The 20179-nt window shown below is 36.0% G+C and overlaps 1 protein-coding gene across 2 annotated transcripts in view; it reads right to left on the bottom strand.

Moving 5' to 3' along the window:
- LOC115241768 (zinc finger protein ush) overlaps window positions 1–20179 on the bottom strand; it is a 174440-nt gene that overhangs the window by 151280 nt on the left and 2981 nt on the right. Inside the window, exon 2 of one of the 2 annotated variants that reach the window (XM_029817703.1) lies at window positions 12330–12382. The exons of the other annotated variant lie outside the window; for it this stretch is intronic. Within the exon in view, the coding sequence (XP_029673563.1) occupies window positions 12330–12382 (53 nt within the window). The remainder of the gene's footprint in view (window positions 1–12329; window positions 12383–20179) is intronic. 2 annotated transcript variants of the gene reach the window in all.

The following is a 20179-nucleotide window of genomic DNA, read 5'->3' as shown; positions in this document are numbered from 1 at the left end:
ATTTATAATTTTAGATATAATACATTAATATATAATATTTATAAAAATAAATTTTCTCCATGAAAATTTGTCTTAGAAAGAGAAGATTCACAAAGATTAGAAATAATTATCATAAGAATAAAATATTTCAGAATAAAGATATGGGATGTTTATAGAATTTTAAGTGTGTAATTTCGATACAAAGATGTTTATTAAAAATCTGTTTTTTCCGGATACTATTATTTGCATATGCTTATCAACTTCGCGAACAAAGGTGAACGAGACGTTGCATCGACAATCGCGAAATACGGCGATAATGTATTTTTCAGAAGAAATCAGCGCTAACGGCGGATGCTTTCACGTGACTCGTCGCTGCATCGTTGCAGATAATTCCTATGCATCGTACATACAAGTCGATTCGATATTTCCGAATCTCCCTATAGTTACGACAGATGCGATCGTCCCTCATTTTGTCATAACCACCACGTATAATATATGTATAAGCGTCGTATGATTTTTTTCCGAACGAATTTAAACGAATAGTCTTAGATAAGGTGAACAGATGTCGAAACGCACGATGAAAGACATCATCATTAAAATCGAATCTCGCCAAGATATCACCGGCACAGGCTCGTTATCGCTCTTATTATTCGCCGCCATTTTTCTAATTTTCGTCCGCTCTCTGAAATATCGCGTCCGGCGATAAACGCCCGCTGTTTTCCAACGATTGCGCACCCGCTATATGCATTCGCATTGCAGATTGCATTGTTGTCTTGTCCCAGAGATCACCGCGAGGGTATCGGCCTTATAGCCCGCCGGCGATATCAGACCCAGAACCGATACGGAGCCCGCGAAGAGAGATGACTTTCTCGCGGGATAAAAAACGACCGAGATCGGGGCAACACAATAAGTATTGTGCGCAAGGTGCCCCCTCCCACCCCTGTGCCAAATTTCGCAATTATACTATACAAGATCTAGTTCTTTTTTTTCCTTTCTTTTCATCCTTATTTAACATAGTCATTAAAAAAATCTTTCTCTCTCTGTCTTTTAGTTTTGATTATCTAATTTTTTATGCAAATTTATTAAACGTGTGTCCAATATTCGTTAATAATTTATATTGCGTTTTGCGTAAAATTATTTTATTAATATATTATTTATTTATTGTGTCGCTCTCATTTTCATAACACCAAACTGATGTATCGCAAGAACACGTGTTTAATCTGTATACATTGTATGCAATGTTAAAGGGATGCCTTTGTTACAGCATGCCGGTGTCCAGTGTGTAAGCCCAGTTTTGTGACATTATGAATTTCAATGAGGCATGCGTCCATAAACGGTGTATCGATTTTATCCTGGCGGTAAACTGATCCGAAAATTTTGGCTTACATGGGGGACATATTAACGGGGATTAACAGGTCTCGGATGGACGGATTATCATTTAATTAACATATTATTATTATTACATTATTTTAAATATAATATTATGCTTTATATTAGCATATTATTTTGTCACTAATGTATTTCCATGAACATTTCCATTCAGTAGACAAATAACAATAATTTTGGGATACCCTGTATTAATAATTTTAAAAAATATATAGTAAATCTCAAGAATCAAGATAAAAAAGAATATTTTTCTCGGAGAACATAATTTGTGCGGGCAGAGAGACCTACGAAAAGTCTCCCCTCCCTCCCCCCCCCATGCTTATCTAAATGAATACAAATTAACGCGAGAGACGCAAATTATAACGCGGTTATTCGTTGCGCGTTCGATAAGAGGAGATCATGCGCGATCGGAGCCCGATAAGGTCCCCCTTTTAACGGTGCATCTCGTAAGACGCATAAAGCGAACGTGACGACGCTTGGAATAGGTAATTTCCATGATTCATAATCGTTATCTGCGAGATAATGCGTCTTTTTTTTTTTTTCGAGGCGGCTCGCGCTCTTATCCGCGCCGAGATATACACTCGTAGTAATAAACTTCCGTCACACAATGGCAGAGAGTCGCGTGAAATATTCACAAATATTGTTTCCTTCGGCGGTCTCGACCCTTCGGAAACCAAGGATTCATCTTCGTTTATCTCCGAGATCTTATACGAGATGTCTCACATATAAGGCACGTGACAAATGTCACTTGTGAATTTCTTATGCAATTTAGAGTCGAAAAAAATCATCTTTGACGAAAATTATGAAGAGTATAAATGCACAGTTCTCGAAATATATGAGCAATCAAAAAATAAAGAATTTTTTTTTTCACAAAGCATACGATTATTTATTATTGCAATTTTGTGTAAAGTGTTGTATATTTATTTAACTAATTTGTTGTAGTTTATTAAATTTTATTTTGCGCTCGTTAATGTTAATTAAACATAACGTGATGTAATGAATCATCAAGTAAGCTAATCGGCTCATCTATTCAGCTTTAATTAAGGCTGAGAAATAAAATATATATATATATATATTTTTTTTTTTATTAAATTAAATTAAATTAAGAAGAGTTTCGTTTATCATTACAATACGTGCAAAATTTCCATCATAATTCCTGCGATTGTTTCAACGAGTTCAACGATTATTCACGATTGCGGTCGCACACAATTAAGACTCGAAGAAGAGCGGGAAACCGAGACGAATGACGTCGTCGCTTTTTAAGGAACAAAAAGAAAGGAACGGCCGTCGAAGACCGCCGTCGATAGGGTATCAGCTGATGATGATGGTCAGCCGGACGGAGATAGCGGTAATGAGTGCGACGGGAGAGGAAAGTTTCCATAACGGGCGAATAACCAGTAAAAGGAGAGCTGCTTGTGAGAGGGGAACGGGAAGCGGACGGTAAGGGAAAGGGGGGGGGGAGGAGACGAGAGGACGAGAGACCGGATGATGGAATGATTACGCTCTCCGGTACCGAGATACGCGCCTGATATACCGTCGGACTTCTAGGAATTCCAAATGCCCATCGTCCTCTCGTATATATGTACATCGGATGGACTTTCGCGACTTTTCTCTCTCTCTCTCTCTCTCTCTCTCTCTCTCTCTTCTACATGTCGTTACATTGCATTACGGCGTCGTTAATGCCTGCCGCTTCCGGTTCACGCGTTTCTAGGTCGAACGCATTGTAATCTACATATCACCATCATGTGTCACGACTCGGAGAATGTGTCTATAATATTTTCGCGCGAATAGAAGGTTAAGCGGTTTAAAAATAAAATAACGAGGATTATGCGATATTAAATTGACCAATAAAAAAAAAATAAAAAAATAAAAAAACGTGGTCTTAAATTTTCCGAGCGAATGCATCGAGATTTTCGGCGAAAAATCAATTTATTCTAAAACCGAAAAAATTCTTCTTTACTAGTACGTATGTATTAATTTATGAGCGTTTTTGCATGCCCGCAATACAAATAATAATTTTTTTTTTTTTTTTTAATGTCGATAAGAACCAGTATGCTTCTCTCGACGCGTAATCGCGCGCTTAACCGCCAATTTCTCGACGTCGCGGCGATGCGTAAGGACACGGAAGGCGAGAGAAAGGACGAGACGAGCAGAGGAGGGAGACAGCCAATCGAGAGAGGGGGAACCTTGCCGAAAGTTAAAAGAGAATCCATCCATAAATAAGCGCAGCTCGCGAGCTTCGCCTCGGCTCGTATCGGCGCGCGATCTTCCAACGGAATAATAATGCGGGTGAAATAAAACCGGCCTCCCCCTCACCCGCATACATATCACCCATACATGCACATCGAAAGGGAGAGAGAGAGAGAGAGAGAGTACCCACATAATATCCCCATAGAGAGATGGGAAGATCAAACACTGAAATTACAGCATTGTGAGCATTCCTCTCGGACCACTCTTCTTCTTCTTCTTCTTCTTCTTTCTCAACGTTGCGCATACCGATAATGTTCTTTCCCCCTCGTGTACCGCTATCCTCCTCTCTCTCTCTCTCTCTCTCCCTCTCGTGCGCGCGCCCAGCATAAACACACACTCGCCTGCATAAGGCTCTCTTTATTATCGAGCCCACGGATCGCGTGCATATTGCATCGCGGGCCGGTACTGGCATAAGGACGACGTACCGCACCGTCGTCGGATCTGTCCACGCCGGACGCATCGTAACATAGGATATGGACCTCTCAGGGATGGCCCATTCGATCGATTTCAAACAAATGTAAATTTTAATAAGAATTTAATGAATGAAAATTTAAAATTTGTGTTTGATTATCGTATAAGATTTGAGTACAGAACTATTGAAAAATTGAAAAATTGGAAAAATAGTGTCTAATCAAGAATATGGACCTCTCAGGGATGGCCCATTCAATCGATTTCAAGTAAATCTTCTTATATCGAAAACGTCGATGCTGACAATCATTAGAATTATATAGCATGACCGAAATTTCTCGCGAATTAAATCTTGATATGAATAGATGTCAAAATTTGTTTTTTTATTCGATTTCAAACAAATGTAAATTTTAATAAGAATTTAATGAATGAAAATTTAAAATTTGTGTTTGATTATCGTATAAGATTTGAGTACAGAACTATTTAAAGATTAAAAAATTGGAAAAAAATATTGTCTAATCAAGGATATGGACTTTTCAGGGATGGCCCATTCAATCGATATCAAGTAGATCTTTTTATATCGAAAACGTCGATGTGTATACTAAAAATCTTTAGAATTATATAGCATGACCGAAATTTTTCGCAAATTAAAGCTTGGTATGAATAGATATCAAAATTTATTTTTATATTCAATTTCAAACAAATGTAAATTTTAATAAGAATATAATAAATAAAAAATTATAATTCGTGTTTGATTATCGTATAAGATTTGATTACAAAACTATTTAAAAATTACCAAAAATAATGTTTAATCAGACTTTTTAGGGAAGAATCAAAATTGATCCTTTAAGTGAGTCACATTATTTATATAACAATATCAAAAACAAACAAAAAAAAATGTGTAATTTTTTAAAAAAATTAAAAATTATTAATAAATTAAAAAACTTTTTAATAAATCACATGTTTCTAATTCTCTCTCTCTCTCTCTCTCTCTCTTCGGGTCAATCGTTTCATTTTGGAAAAATGAACGCTAAATTTCACCGCCTCCAACAGCAGGCTTATCACGTGGCACACCTGCGCGCTTTGTACCCCACGCTCGATGATAAGGATCGGGTCGAACCGTGTGAGAATCGACGAGGACGAGGACGGCAACATTCGTCAGATGGATCGATCGTCCTCGTCCTCGTCGTCGTCGTTTCCATCTCGCGCGGAATGCATTAAGCCGGACGTCGCGTCGTCGTCCTCCTCTACCTCGCGAATGGGACCAAGTGCGCGGCACGCAGACGATTTTTAACTAGATAGGATTTCACCACGCTCTTTCAAGACACACACTCCTACACACGCGCAAACACATATACAACGTAGACGTTCGCGAGCCGCGTAAAGTGCGAACTGCGGAGAAGAAGGCGAACAGGAGCGGATCAGATATGTGGGTTGATCTTCTTTCCTTCTTCTTTCTTTTTTCCAATCATCTGTGTCAAGTGATTTCTAGACTTGGATTTTAAAACTAATATTCCTTGACAGGAATATTTCCGCATAATAATTAGAGCATTCTTATTTTATTCGCGCTGATATAAGCGTTTGTATCGCGCGGATAAAAGTGAGAAACGCTAAAGGATAAAATAATAAAGAAAAGAAAAAATAGTTCTTTTTTTATTTAATATTTTTAAGTAATAAATTTTAAATGAAATCATTAAAATGTAGAATATAAGAAGAATGTTGTGTCATTTATCTAATCATATTCTAATGGACTGTTTCACTGATTTTTAATTGATTTATCATATACTTGCTTTCTCATCTAAGATATCTAAGTTTAATGAAACGAAACACAGCACTTGACAAATATAAAGATAATATAAGAAATATGCTTTCGTTTCTTAACAAAAAAAAAAAAGATTAGAAAATTCCGATAAAACCAGCGTAATTTTTTTTTTCTGACACAACTCTTCTTTTTAATGCGAGCAGCATAAATTTTTCCAACGCTATGACGAGGTCAAAGATCACGTCCGCCCCTTGCAAAAGGCATGCACATACACATGTATACTCGCGCCATGTGAAGAGAACCCGGGTTGCCCCCGAGGGGGTTGCGGGCAGTCAGTCTGCGAGGGGATGCGCGGTCTCCTCCCGCCCTCCCGAGGGAAGTAGAGAGAGAGAGAGAGAGAGAGAGTGCAGCGGGAGAGGTAGTGATGGAAGGAGAAACTAACCCCAGACGATGCAGGGGCTGATAAAACTACGAATGATAACGTCTGCAGAGCGCTCGCCCGACTGTTTCTGACTTTTCGCGATAATCCCCCCCACCCCCGCCTCGTCTCCCCGCGATTTTATCCATCGTATTTCCTCGCGCTGTGTGCAGAAAGAGAGAGAGAAAGAGAGAACCGTCTCAAGGTCTTATCCGCGAAACCGGTCCTCCCACGCTTATCAGCGTGTCCTCAGAAAAGTGCTCCGCGATGTCGCCGCGGCGATTATGGCGAGATAAACTGGCGATCGATCGTACGTTGCCCGACACACATTTTGCAAAAGTTATAACAACAATGGACCCTCTTGTCTGCCTTCGTCAAAAAAATATATCACTTATAGAAATTTTTATTTCCAGCGCACACAAAATATAAAATTCTAGATTTAAAGATGTATATACATAATAAATTTTATATATAATTTGAGTGTGTCTGTGTGCGTGTAATCTTTTTGCATTTAAAAAAACATTATTTTATTTTTATTTAAAAATTATTGCGTAAAATCTTAAAAATTTATTGAAATTTAGTAGAGAAAAAAAAAAAGATGAGCTTTTAATAAATTATGTATTTTTACACTAAGCTAAACATGCTGTACGTTAGATAATTAAAGGATGTAGAACAGTCGTGATTCTTTCTCTTTACGAGATAATTAGCGCTGGTATTAATTATGTAAGAAGGATATTATGAATTTTTAATTTTAATTAAAAATGCAAAGTCGCTCGCAGATTTGTTTTGCAAATGATCCTTATCGACGACTAGCTTTCGCGGGTGACATTAAGAAACAAGCTTGTATCGTTTCTATTCTATTTATCTTCTCACGCGAGATATACAGAGTGTCTGCCAATGATTGGATCTTAAAAGGCTTTTAAAAGCCTTAAAAAAAAATATCCTACTGTTTTTGACACACCTTATAGAAAGACGACGAGAATCAGTCTTTCTCTTTCTTTATCCATCTGATATCTTGAGAGAGAAAGAGAGAGAGAGAAAGAGAGTGAAGCGTGGCTTGTTCGTATAATAATATCTTGTTTAACCGGACAAACAATGGCACGTGCGCCGAAGACACCTAATTGCCCGCTTGTATTTGCTCGATAAACACCTTCAACAGCGTGTAAACCTCTTCCTTCACTTCTCCTCACTCGCGGCAGCCCGATAGCGAAAACCGGCGTCTTGAAGTCTCGCGCGTAATTTCTCTTATTCCTCCTGTATTAAAGTACTCGGTGTTGCAATAATGCAAATTTATGTAAAATGTCACAAAATAAAAAATTTTTGAAACATGTCAATTTTCTCGATGAGATGTTATGCTGATAAATAGAAGAATTTATTACATAAATTACTATAATAATAATAATAGTGATCAAATGATTAGAATATAAAATAACTCAAAAAGTACTAAATGAAAAAATACTTTATTACAGTGTTTTGGGGAAAGTTCTCGAAGTAAGCTACCAGAATATGCAAAAATATATAGGGTATTATATTTAAGAAATTCAAAATGACCTTTACGTGACCTTCATGTGACTCTTCAAGGTCAAACTAATGGCACCATCTTATGTCCCCCTAGAAACTATACAACTTTTGTCTGAAACGTTTCGTCGAATTTTCCTTATTTTCCGAAATATTTGCCTGGGGAAATTAAAATAGAACACCCTGTATATATATAACAAAAATTTTTTTCTGTATGAAATTCTTGAAAAAACAAAGAATAAATAAATTTTATTAATTAACGTAACGAGAAAATGTCGAAATAATTAAATCAGATTGCAATTTTATTTTCTCAAACTCTCACAAATTACAATTTACTTTATTATTATTATTATATTTATTATATACTGTATAAAAAAAACTTCAAAATCACACGCACAATTTAAAGATCACCATTTGCATATCTTGTTCCATATCTTTTCGTTCTCGCTTAACGCGATGATAATCTGCGGCAATTATCGAATTGTGAGAAATGATTGAAAATCGGCCGAGATACGCACTTTTCTGAGACGCTTTAATTTCCATTGAAAGGTCACGCTTAATTTTTCAACGTTATCCCAAGCGGTAAAGATGGTGCCTCCTCTCCCCCTCCTCCACCCGAGTACCGGTTCGAAATGACCAAGGCGCCACTCTTATCTGAAGAGGCTCAGATAAGCCCGATGATTGAGGAGAAAAGGGGCACTCGAGATATAATATCCGACGCGCTACTCGCGGGAGACGAGAGGGTAAAGGAAAAGGAAGAGAGAAGGGGGAAGGGGGTCTCGATCGGAATGCACGCATGACGATTCTTGCATGTCGATACCGCGAAATGACAGGAACCTGAAAACCGTCCAATGATCCTACGCCAGGAATTTCAAGGCGAATTGATACGCTTCGCTCTTTCGACAATCGCTGTCTTAATCGTCGTCCACAATGTAAGGGATGAGTAAATCGTTCGAAACAATGTGATCTCGGAAAATGTAGGGGGTATTTTCATTCTTGAATATGATCCGCGATTTTATTTATGATAAAACATGGTCATTTATATTTCTCTTATCTTTCTTCTTATCCTTCTATAAAAAATAATGTTGATTCTCAAATAGATTTTCCAAAAGGATAATTATAAACTATTTTGTGTGGAATGTCGCATATATATTGTATATTGCGAAGCGAATAATTCATGTTTTACTCGGCATTTCCATCCGTAAGCAGTTGCAATTGCTTAAATCCGTTCATTTATCAGTGTGCGACAATCTAGCGCGAATAACTTTGCATAACTCGCTACGACTGTGTAACAAAGGTTACATTTACATTAACGCCCACGCTTTGTAAAACTGATGCGCTCATGATAAATATCAATCGGTTGCCTGCTCGCTATTTTCCAAGAGTTTTCATTTTTCTGTTGAATTTACGATTACTTTAAAATGCACGAATTACTAAAAAATATAGACATAATTTTTAATAATATATAAGATTTAATTTCATAATTTATACAATAGAATAAAATTGTTAATAGCATCTTTATTTGTCATTTCACATCTTTGCCGCCCTTATTAATAAAATTGTTTACTAGATTTGTCATAAATAAATAGTGTACGAATAATTGTAATTTTCAAACAATTTTAAAATTACCGATGTCTCTTATTTCGTTTTTTTATTCACATTTTTAAAAGATTCTTTCTAGAATTGCATTGGACATATTTCGATTAGCGCATCGCTGCAACTCAGATAAGATTAAACAAAAGCTGATCTGTCCAATGCATTTATTTTAAATGATTCACTCAAAGTGATTCATCTATTTTCGTCGAAGGACAAAATATATATGCACTTGATAATTTGACTATGAGATGCTATGATTTATACTATGATGTATCAGATATAAATACTCAATATATAATAAAAAAAGATTTTTAAATTCTAAAAAGAAGTATAAAAGATGTTTCCATTCTAAGATCGTTGATTATATCGTATAATCATTATTTATCGTTATTACTAGACGCAGTTAGTAACCTCGAATCATTTTCGAGCGATTCAGAAAGATCGGAATGCGTGGAAGTGCATATCGGCGTAGTCGAAATCGAAAGAGTACGAGAGAGAGAAAGAAAAAACCTGGCAATCATCCCATCTCTCTCACTGTCTTATCTCGTGGTTTGAGAAAACGCAGACGCTTCTAGTAATCTGCATGGTATCGGATCCCTAAAACCAACGGACGGAGAACAGAAAAGAGAGAGAAGAAGAGAGATAAAAAGAAAGAGAAAAAAAGCGTGTGTGGAGTAAGAAACACGAACTTGTTCTATTCTTGGAAAATTCTTTTACACAGTGGATAAAATAGATAATAAAGAATATCTAAATGTGTGATAAAGAAAAACAAGCTCTTATAAATTAAAATAAAATTAAAATAGTGTGCGTTGTTGATATGAGATTGATAAAAATTTCGACAAAAAATACCTATCTATTTCATATCTGTTGTATCAAATTTCCATTTCTGTATGTGTAATAATGTACAATTCCTGATTTATTTCATCATTCGTTCGTTTTCTACAAAAATATAGAGAATGAATCATATACAACATAATGAATGAGTTTCTTTTACGCAATCAAAAAATAAATAATAAAAGAAAAAATAAGATCTAATAATTTTTAGCCTTTTACAACCTTATTATTTTCGCTGGTGCAATAATGCATTGGCAAAGTGCAATAGCACCGTTTTTATATAAATAAAATCAGAATCTTTTTCAACAAAATAATTTCAAGCCTATAAATTATCATTATTGCTGTTCTATTATTAAATAATAATTATTTAAAACAATTCCATTCTTTCGAGAGTCGTCAACAAATTTATTTATAACAAGCAATAAAAAAGATCGCAACTTTCATCATCAAAAAATGAACATTGTGTACAAGTACATGGCACGAAGTTCCAATTTTCGTTGCGGAAAATTTAAGATTTTATTCTCCAGCGAGATTCCTCTCGCAAATGACGATTCTCTGCAAAGATCAGCGATCGAACGACCGAGAACGAAGAGAGAAGACGACCAAAAACGGGAATGTTGCGCGACCTCCGGCACACGTGTGCGAGAACACGGACGGCCCCGTGCAAAAAAGGCACGATCGCGATATACCGCGGACATGCCGCGAGCTGAATATTAGCGTAATGAGCTGATAGCCGACCGATAACCGGTAGATTTTAAGCCGCCATGAGCGTCACGTTCCGATCGCGATCAACCCATCGACGCATGCGGATAACCGCGGCGCGTGGATAATCTCGCTCTTGAGAGTGAGATAGACGCTCTATCAATCGGAATTAGGGATAAACAGTAACGGACCGATTGGCGGAAATCACGAGCAAACGCTTCGCTCGTTATCGATATCGGGCTCCGAGTATATATCGAGAAAGTTATCGCTCAAGCCTGACAAAGACAGGCTCGCAACAGGATTTAAGCGATCTTGTGCAAGAGAAAATAACGAGAAACCTGTTAATCTACTTTCGTAAAAAATTAATGGATTAAAATTATACTAAATCAAATATTGATTCAAATGCGATTAGAGAGAAAATTATGATGAGAAATATGCGTGTAATTTAATTGTATTTAAATGTATGTAGGTTTTAAGAAATCAGCTGATACTTGTCAAAAATATAAAGGAAGAGGAGTAAAGGCATAAAAGAGAGAAAGAAAGAAAATTATAACGATTAAAAAAAAAGAAAAATATGCCTGTAATTTAATTGTATTTAAATGTACGTAGGTTTTAAAAAATCAGCTGATATTTGTCAAAAATATAAAGGAAGAGGAGTAAAGGCATAAAAGAGAGAAAGAAAGAAAATTATAACGATTAAAAAAAAAGAAAAATATGCCTGTAATTTAATTGTATTTAAATGTACGTAGGTTTTAAAAAATCAGCTGATATTTGTCAAAAATATAAAGGAAGAGGAGTAAAGGCATAAAAGAGAGAAAGAAAGAAAATTATAACGATTAAAAAAAGAAAAATATGCCTGTAATTTAATTGTATTTAAATGTACTTAGGTTTTAAAAAATCAGCTGATACTTGTCAAAAATATAAAGAAAGAGGAATAAAGACATAAAAGAAAGAAAGAGAGAATATTATAACGATTAAAAAAAGAAAAATATGCCTGTAATTTAATTGTATTTAAATGTACTTAGGTTTTAAAAAATCAGCTGATACTTGTCAAAAATATAAAGAAAGAGGAATAAAGACATAAAAGAAAGAAAGAGAGAATATTATAACGATTAAAAAAAGAAAAATATGCCTGTAATTTAATTGTATTTAAATGTACGTAGGTTTTAAGAAATCAGCTGATACTTGTCAAAAATATAAAGAAAGAGAAGCAAAGGCATAAAAGAGAGAAAAAGAGAAAATTGTAACGATTAAAAAAAAGAGAAATATGCCTGTAATTTAATTGTATTTAAATGTACTTAGGTTTTAAAAAATCAGCTGATACTTGTCAAAAATATAAAAGAGTAAAGGCATAAAAGTTGTCGTTAATACATATAATCCGATAAGACCCACGCATCAAATTGATCGTCGATTAAAATCCGTACTTTCGGATCGTGTACAAAGTATAATTCGCAAGTATAGGTAAGAATCTCTTACCTTTACGATCGTCTGATGCCTCCTCCTCCTCTCTCGTTTGTCCTAAGCTGCTCCTTCACGGCACACACTCGCGAAAACACGATTAATTACGATCGCGCGTGCATTAATTATCAAAGTACGATGTTTGCGCGACATTTTACACAACACGACGTTAATCGCATATTTAAATCGCGTATTTTCTTTTATATCGCGACAGAACAATGTAAAAATCACGATTACACGAGACTACGATCATGAAAATCGTAGACAGAACAAGTGTTTGATGTTTTCTCGTACTTGTCTAGTACTTGAATGATCACGTCTCGAGAAATAATACGATACACGTCACGATTCTTTCGTCCGAGCTTCGCCGCAAGAATGACAACAAGGCCACCGCATGTAAACAATAACGTGCGAATAACAACAAAGCCGCCGCGCGATATGTAAGTATATATATTCATAGCAAAATTTGTACGTCGAAATAAAACTATTTCTAACAATTATTACTTATCAGATATTATCCGCGCAATTAATTAATTCTCCCATCTCTTAACTAGTCATTAATCCGCGTAATGTCGCGCGATATCAGGATAAAAATGCCGATGTTATTTTCAAATCTCGATTTCTCGATCATTAAGAGAAATCGCGACTACTTAATTAATTGACTCCGTCATTATCGCGATACGTTTTATTAATAAGTATACTCGTTTTATTAATCCCGTATTATATAATATTTATCATAAGTTCGACGCTTGTATATATACATCGTCGAAACGCGTATTCCATATGATTTATTTTCTTTTAGTGTTGAGAGGATCGTAGTTTCGTGTGATTTTTTTGCGTTTTTTCGTCACAATGTAAAATAAAATGCATATTTAACGCGTGATTAATGTCGGAAGTGCTATATAAAATGCCACGCAATCGTAATTAACCGAATTAACTATTATAAAGAAGCAACATAGGGTAAAGAAAAGAGGAGAAAAGCCGAGAAAGTATTAGACGATGACGAAACATGGAATAAACCATTATAATTATAATTTATTATTTATTATTTGTAAAATTAATTATGTACTTATCTTCGTAATTTTGTAATAATAGCTATTACATCATTATGTATAATACGATGCATATATAAAATATTCTAGGTCTAAATTTTGAAATATTTTTAACCTAATAAAATAATTAATAATTAAAATAATTATCTGATATATAAGAATTAAAATATTTAATTTTATTATTCGAAAAATTTGTTTAAATTTTTGTTTTGTTAAAATTTGTTTTTGTTTTTTAGATTACTTATATAAGAATTAAGTTCTTTGATATCTTTGTTAGTCCGACATATCTATTGCAAGAAATTGAATTTAGGCTCTCTCCTTTTTTTAAATTTATGATAAAGAGATTCACAAAAGATTCTTTCATAACAACTTAATAATCGAGTGTGAAATCTCCGACTTTAGGTTTCTTTCATATTTTCAATCCCTTTTCCCCTCTTTCCTCCGAAATGGGACACGAAAAAGCGAATCGCAAATTCCGCGATTTCCCGACGTTATCTTTGTGTTTCTCTATCAACGTCGATCGGTCCGGCAAATATAATAAGCAACAAGTACAACGAACGGAAGAGATATGTGACATCACTGTCTTGACATGAAAGAGAAGTAAAAAGAGAAGTGAACGATGAAGAGAAGAAAGCAATAAAAAAAAAAAGAAAGAAAGAAAGAAAGAAGGTCCATCAGCAGCTTTTATCTTCTTCGACCAAGTCCCCTTATTCCGCGCAAAACGCATGAATCCCGCCGCCGCAGATGTCTCTCCCCGCCAAGATGTTCCTCTCCTCCTCCACCTCCTTCTCTTCCTTTTCTCGAGGCCCTTCCTGCCCTCGCAAAGAAACGCGCCGGAGACAACTATCGCGCCGCTGATCTCGCCTAGTTAGCCTTTCTTCCCTCTCGGTGCCCTCTTCCTTCTCTCCCGCCCCTTCGCTCCACCCTTCGTGCCCTCCACCTGTAAGTCCCTCTCGTTGGTGCATCTCGTCCTTCCTTCGCGAAGCGCGGAACCGATACCCAAGGCTCGCCTCATAAATACAGCCGAGGAGTCGAAGCAAGGGGGAACGACGTGGAAAGGAGAAGGGCGAGGGGTGAGTCCCGCCCCGTGTACCCCTCCCCACCCCCTGTCGCTGCGCCACCCCGCGGCGTTAACCGACTAAGGGCGGGAGAGGGACCTTTACACGGGTGTAAACGCGGCCTTTACACCGATAACCTGCCTGTTCGGTTGCAAATAAATTAGACGGGATTTCTTTTGAGCTTTCTTCTTCTTGTACCGTTACGGGAGGAGAGAGAACATTGATATATTTTCTTTTTTTCTATCCGCGAAGAGCGAATTCAATTAAGCGAGATTGGGCGCCGAAAGTTCGCGTCTTTTGGAGTTTAAAGGAAAATCCTTGAAGTTTTAGGGGGCGTTTCTAAGATTAGAAAATTTCGTAAAGTTAAATTGTTGCAATTTTACGAATTATTGTTGTAGATTTTCAAAATTGTGGCTGTTTGAAAATTTGAACCTTTAAATTGCTCATGCTTGTGCAGAGAATTCTGCATTTTTCTTCGCGAAACACTTCGATTTTTAATAATCCGTAAAATTCTTTTCGAGATTTTTTTTATTTCTTTTAAATAATTTAAAAAAATATAAGGGGGGGGGAGAGAAGGGCGAGCCTACAAATTGCTACACCGCATTGTGGTGTCACTCCGGTCTGTTACGACACGGTCCCGGCATCTCGCCGGAATGGTGTATGCGCGAGAGTCGGTGGTTCTCCTCTACTTGGTTTTAAAAAAATATAAAATTCCTCAAAAATTAAATAAATTTCTTATTGTTGTTGTCGAAATATATCATAAACTCAATTATCAGGATTGTGTAATATGCTCGTCGACAAATTTATCAAATAAAGCCTGCAATATCAGAGACATAAACTACATCTCACATGGACGCAAACCGTCACAATGCGGTCAGCTGATCATCAAACCCGACATATAGCTAGGATACATCAGCGTATTCGACATCGTATCTATCAGCGACACGAGGCTCGCGTTACACATCTCGTTCTCCGAGGAAGAAAGAGAGAGAGAGAGAGAGAGAGAGACAACGATTATTCGATCGAAGAGTGTTCGATTAAACGAACGAAAAGACTCCGAAGGTGTCGCTATCGAATAATCTCTTTCCGCGCGATGATACGCAAGAATTTACTAGAGGAATCACATTTCGAGGGGGAGGGGAGGCGCGACGGGGAGTCTCGTCATATTAGCAGCGATACACCAGCAATAACAACAGCAACAACAACGGCGTAGAAGAAAGGAGAGACGCGCCTCTCTCGTCAGTGTCTCTCAATCCTTCTCGCGGGGGCCCTTAAAGTGTCATTTATCTAAAACCCCCCTTTTTTTAAATCCCCGAAATCTCCCTAATTAATTAAAACATATATAATTATGTACAATTCACAAAATTCGTCATTCGAAAAAGAATAAGAGAGAAATTCGTGCGAATTCACATATATAGTCTTAATTTTTCGCGTTTCGCGGAGTTTGAGAGAAGGGGGAGAGGGAGGGGGAAAAAAGATCGGTGAGAACCGTGGCTTTGCGCGATCGATGGCGAGCGAGGCGATGGAAGATATTCTTTACGGCGAACACGATTCAATAAAGCATTCTATAAAATCATCGCTTATTAATTTGACGCTCGCGCTCGACGGGGGTCGCCGCTGCTGAGACCCCCGCGGGGTGCCCTCCTCCTTTATCCCGCTCCGCATCGTCGATCATCGGCGTGATATTCAGCCGGGTCCGAGAGAGAGAGAGAGAGATACACGGGCCCTACGTAACATTGGGTATCCTCTGAGGTGGCGCGATGAGTTTGAGGCACATTGTTTCGAAATCGCGATTATGTTTTACTTTGAACAAAAAAAAAAAATAAAAAAATAAGGGAATTTTCACTGTCATTTTATAGCTCGATATAAAAAGGGGTGTGGCGAGAGAACTGACTGATGATCTTTGTGATACAATAGAGAGAGGAACACACGAGCCTTTGTGATGTAATAGAGAGGATAGATATTAATAGATTTCTCTATCATATCATCTAATTCTATACAGAATATTATATTATCTCCTATATTTAATGAGTATTTAAAGATTACATTGTGGTTGTAAATTGGATTGCGTTCGTGTAATTTATTTCCTAGTAATTTCCCTGAAAAGATACATTGCGATAACATTATGGTTTTCATTACTCGCTAATTTTTTTAGATGAAGTTACTTAAAAATAAAGTGAATTAATGTTTAGAGACTCTACGTAAAATAATTAAATATGCATAAAAAATTATATTAATTATGAAAAGTTTTTTTTTATCTTACAAAGATTTTAAAATAACAGAATATTATATTGCTATCAATTATATATTCATATACATATATATTTTTTAATTTAATGTAATTAAATTTTATTTAACGGCTATAGATTAAATTAGTCAATATCAATTGGCACAATTTAATTTAGTGTAATCATCAAACGGATGTGGTCGCATATCAATTGTAATCACGGAGAAAAATTATTGCAAAATTATATTTCGCGAATAATTTTCCTTGTTTACAGTATCGTGCTTTTCGTATCGACAATAAACAAGAATATCAAAATATACGAAAGAAGCTCTAAAATCGCTTTCTCCCCCCAAAAAAGAGTAACAGATTGTCGCAAAATAAAAACTTTAAAAACAATTAAAAGATCGATCGATCTCCGTCATTCTAAGATGCGTGATTAATGCGCATAAATTTTTAATCGAACGAGGATGACCAAGTTTACGATTAATCGCCGTCGCTGCATGACTGTATTTATAAGCTAAACGGAGATAGGAAAGAGAAGAGGCACGGTTGTCGCAACCGTGGCCGTCGAGCTATACGCGATGAGATAAGAGAGCACCACCATCGGGTGACTACAAAATATTGACGACGTCAGAGGGACTTTATCGGTCTGCATGCTTTTCGCCCGAAATCCATGTTTTTTCGTCGCTTCACTTCGCCATCGACTTCCGAGTCGCGTACGAATGCGCCATCGGAATTTACCGTGAAAGACCGAAACATCGAAAGAGAAAAAAAGAAAGAGAGAGAGAGAGAGAGAGAAAGAAGACACGGCCGGTCGTGCCGCTCCGGGAATCACGGATGGCGATCGTTATCATCGTCACATGTGCAACGCACGGTGAAAAGTATCGGCGTGTTATAAAAGTGCCGCCGATTCTCTTGCGGAATCGTTTCTACCACAGCGAAATTTAAGTCAAGAAAACAATCGTCGAAGTGCGAGAACGAATAACAAGAAAAGAGAACGATCATTTAATATTTTATTGTTATCTTGCTCTTATTTTTTAATCGATATGAATTTAAGAGAAAGTTTAATAACGGAAAATTAATGTCTTTAGTGCGTAATAAATTAAGAAATTTAATAACGAAATCTAATATTTTAATTAATTTCCGAGTATAATAATACAATTTTTAAAAAATTTTGAGATCAAGATATATTTTTATTTATATAATATTTTTGTTATCTTGCTTTTATTTTTAATCGATATGAATTTAAGAGAAAGTTTAATAACGGAAAATTAATGTGTAGGTCTTTAGTGCGTAATAAATTAAGAAATTTATTAACAAAATCTCATATTTTAATTAATTTCCAGGTATAATAATTCAATTTTTAAAAAATTTTGAGATCGAGATATTAAATTTTCAAAGTTATAAAGTTACATAAACTGTAGTATTTTATTCAAATTTTTATTAAAATAAGATCAGAAAAAATTTGCCCAAAAAATAATTAGAAAAAACTTAATAAAATATTGTTATAAAAAATATTAATTTTAATAAATAGAAGAAATTTGAAATAATATTCATTTTAGTAACATTATCTCTTCACATTTAAGTGTGGGTATAATACATAAAAAAAAAAAAAAACAGATATAAAAAATGAAAAAGAAAATCTCGAAATGATACACACTAATTTTCCGCATCTGAGAAAAAATAAGAAGTCAAAGAATAAAAAAGAATATCATGTACGTGATATAATACCGTGTGTAATAATCATCTGGAACTAGTATGCTAATGCAAGCAAGAGATAAACAAGAGAAAATCAATAAGACGATTTAAATTAGAAATCGAATTTAACGGAATGATAACTCGATAATCTTTCGGATTTTATGTATTCTAATCGCAAAAGTAGGAGCAAGGCAAAGATACATGGGAAAGAAAGATTAATGCGACGACGAGGACGCGAAAGGGAAGAAGACACGTCGGTGGATGGAAGGGGGGGGGGTGCGGGCGCGCTATTTTAACACAGCGTTATTAACTCAATTACGGTCGCTCCCAATTAGCAGTCACGCGCACGAGCCGGCATCACAATAATTACGCGGCCATTAACGTCGGTGTCCCATGGGAGGGCCTTACAATGCACGTCGCAGACGTACGATTTTCCTGCCCCAATCTAAGGGACCTTTACTAAAAATCCGCGTTAGCTTTCTCATTAACGTTATATTAATATGACGTTAATTTATTAATTTATTATATCATATCAACATTCAATATTAAATAATATAAATTTATCTAAGTCGTTTTTACATCGATGTAGAACACAACTGATTTTTTTAAACAAAACTAGTAATTTTTTTCTCTTATAAAGATCGTGATATTAAATTTTCTATATCTAAAGAGATTATTTCAATTATTTCCAAGCAAAAATAAAAAATTGTAAACAGATTCTCGTATTGTATTCGATATTCCACTTGCAGTTGACGATTTCTTAAAAAACGAAATCAATCCGAGAGTTTTTTTTTCTAAAGACATTTTTAGAACAGACAGATAATCGTGCGTGAAAAAGCTTTTTTCCTCGCGACAGTAATTGAACGCGGTCGATTTCTTCGGAACGAAATCGATATCTTTGCGAGGCGCAAACGAAACGTGGAACTAGAGACAGATAGAAAGAGAGAGAGGAAGAAGGAAAGGGAGACAGAAGGAGAAAAAGAAGGACGACCCGGTCCGACGAGTCGCCACGTGAAAGTGTTCCAACTTTCGTGATCGAGCCACGTGATCGCGAGATCGCACGCTCGCCGCGACAAGAGGGAGGGTGCGGGGGGAGGGAGAGGGGGTGGGGGGAGAGGAGGATCCAGATACTGGATCTTGTCTCGCGGCTCTTCGCGGAACGAGAAAAAAAACTGGCAACGAAAATTCACGGAAAGCCGATAAGAAATAATATCACGAGCTAAGCTCTCTTTGAGAGATGCTTGAAAACAAACTGCGCAACTCAATTACGGAGATATAATATATCGATTACAGATGAATTTATGTACACTCTGCGATGTTGAATCACGATTTAGAAGAGACTGATATGAAACTTAAACGTCGTTTAAAAGTTTATATCGTGCTATTAGAAGATATTAAATATAAAAAAAAAAAAAAATGGAACCACACGAAATGTTCTTGAAAGATATTCTGATAATTTTTACCGAGTGATTTGAAAATCGCGAGAGGCAACGATCGACGATTAAACATAATTATCAAAAAATTGATCGTGAGAAGTAATTACTTATAATCGCGACAATCGCATTTGTTAAGTGCGTGCGTGCGTTCTCATATTAGAATCGAAAGGTCAGCTGACGGACAATGACAATCGTAAACGTGTCAAGTATCATTATATCACTAAACAGAAAAAAAATCGCTTTTGGCAGCAAAATATATAAATGCAATATATTAATTGGCCAAATTTAAACTCTGTATTTCTCATATATATGTATATCCTGTGCACTTATTCATATTATCATAATTTTTATTCCATTTTTATTCTTACATATATATATATATATATAATTTAATCAT

Source organism: Formica exsecta, unplaced genomic scaffold, assembly GCF_003651465.1.
Source record: "Formica exsecta isolate Colony F162 unplaced genomic scaffold, ASM365146v1 scaffold120, whole genome shotgun sequence".
Classification (NCBI taxonomy): Eukaryota; Metazoa; Arthropoda; class Insecta; order Hymenoptera; family Formicidae; genus Formica; species Formica exsecta.
This window is presented reverse-complemented; position numbering and strand designations above follow the sequence as displayed.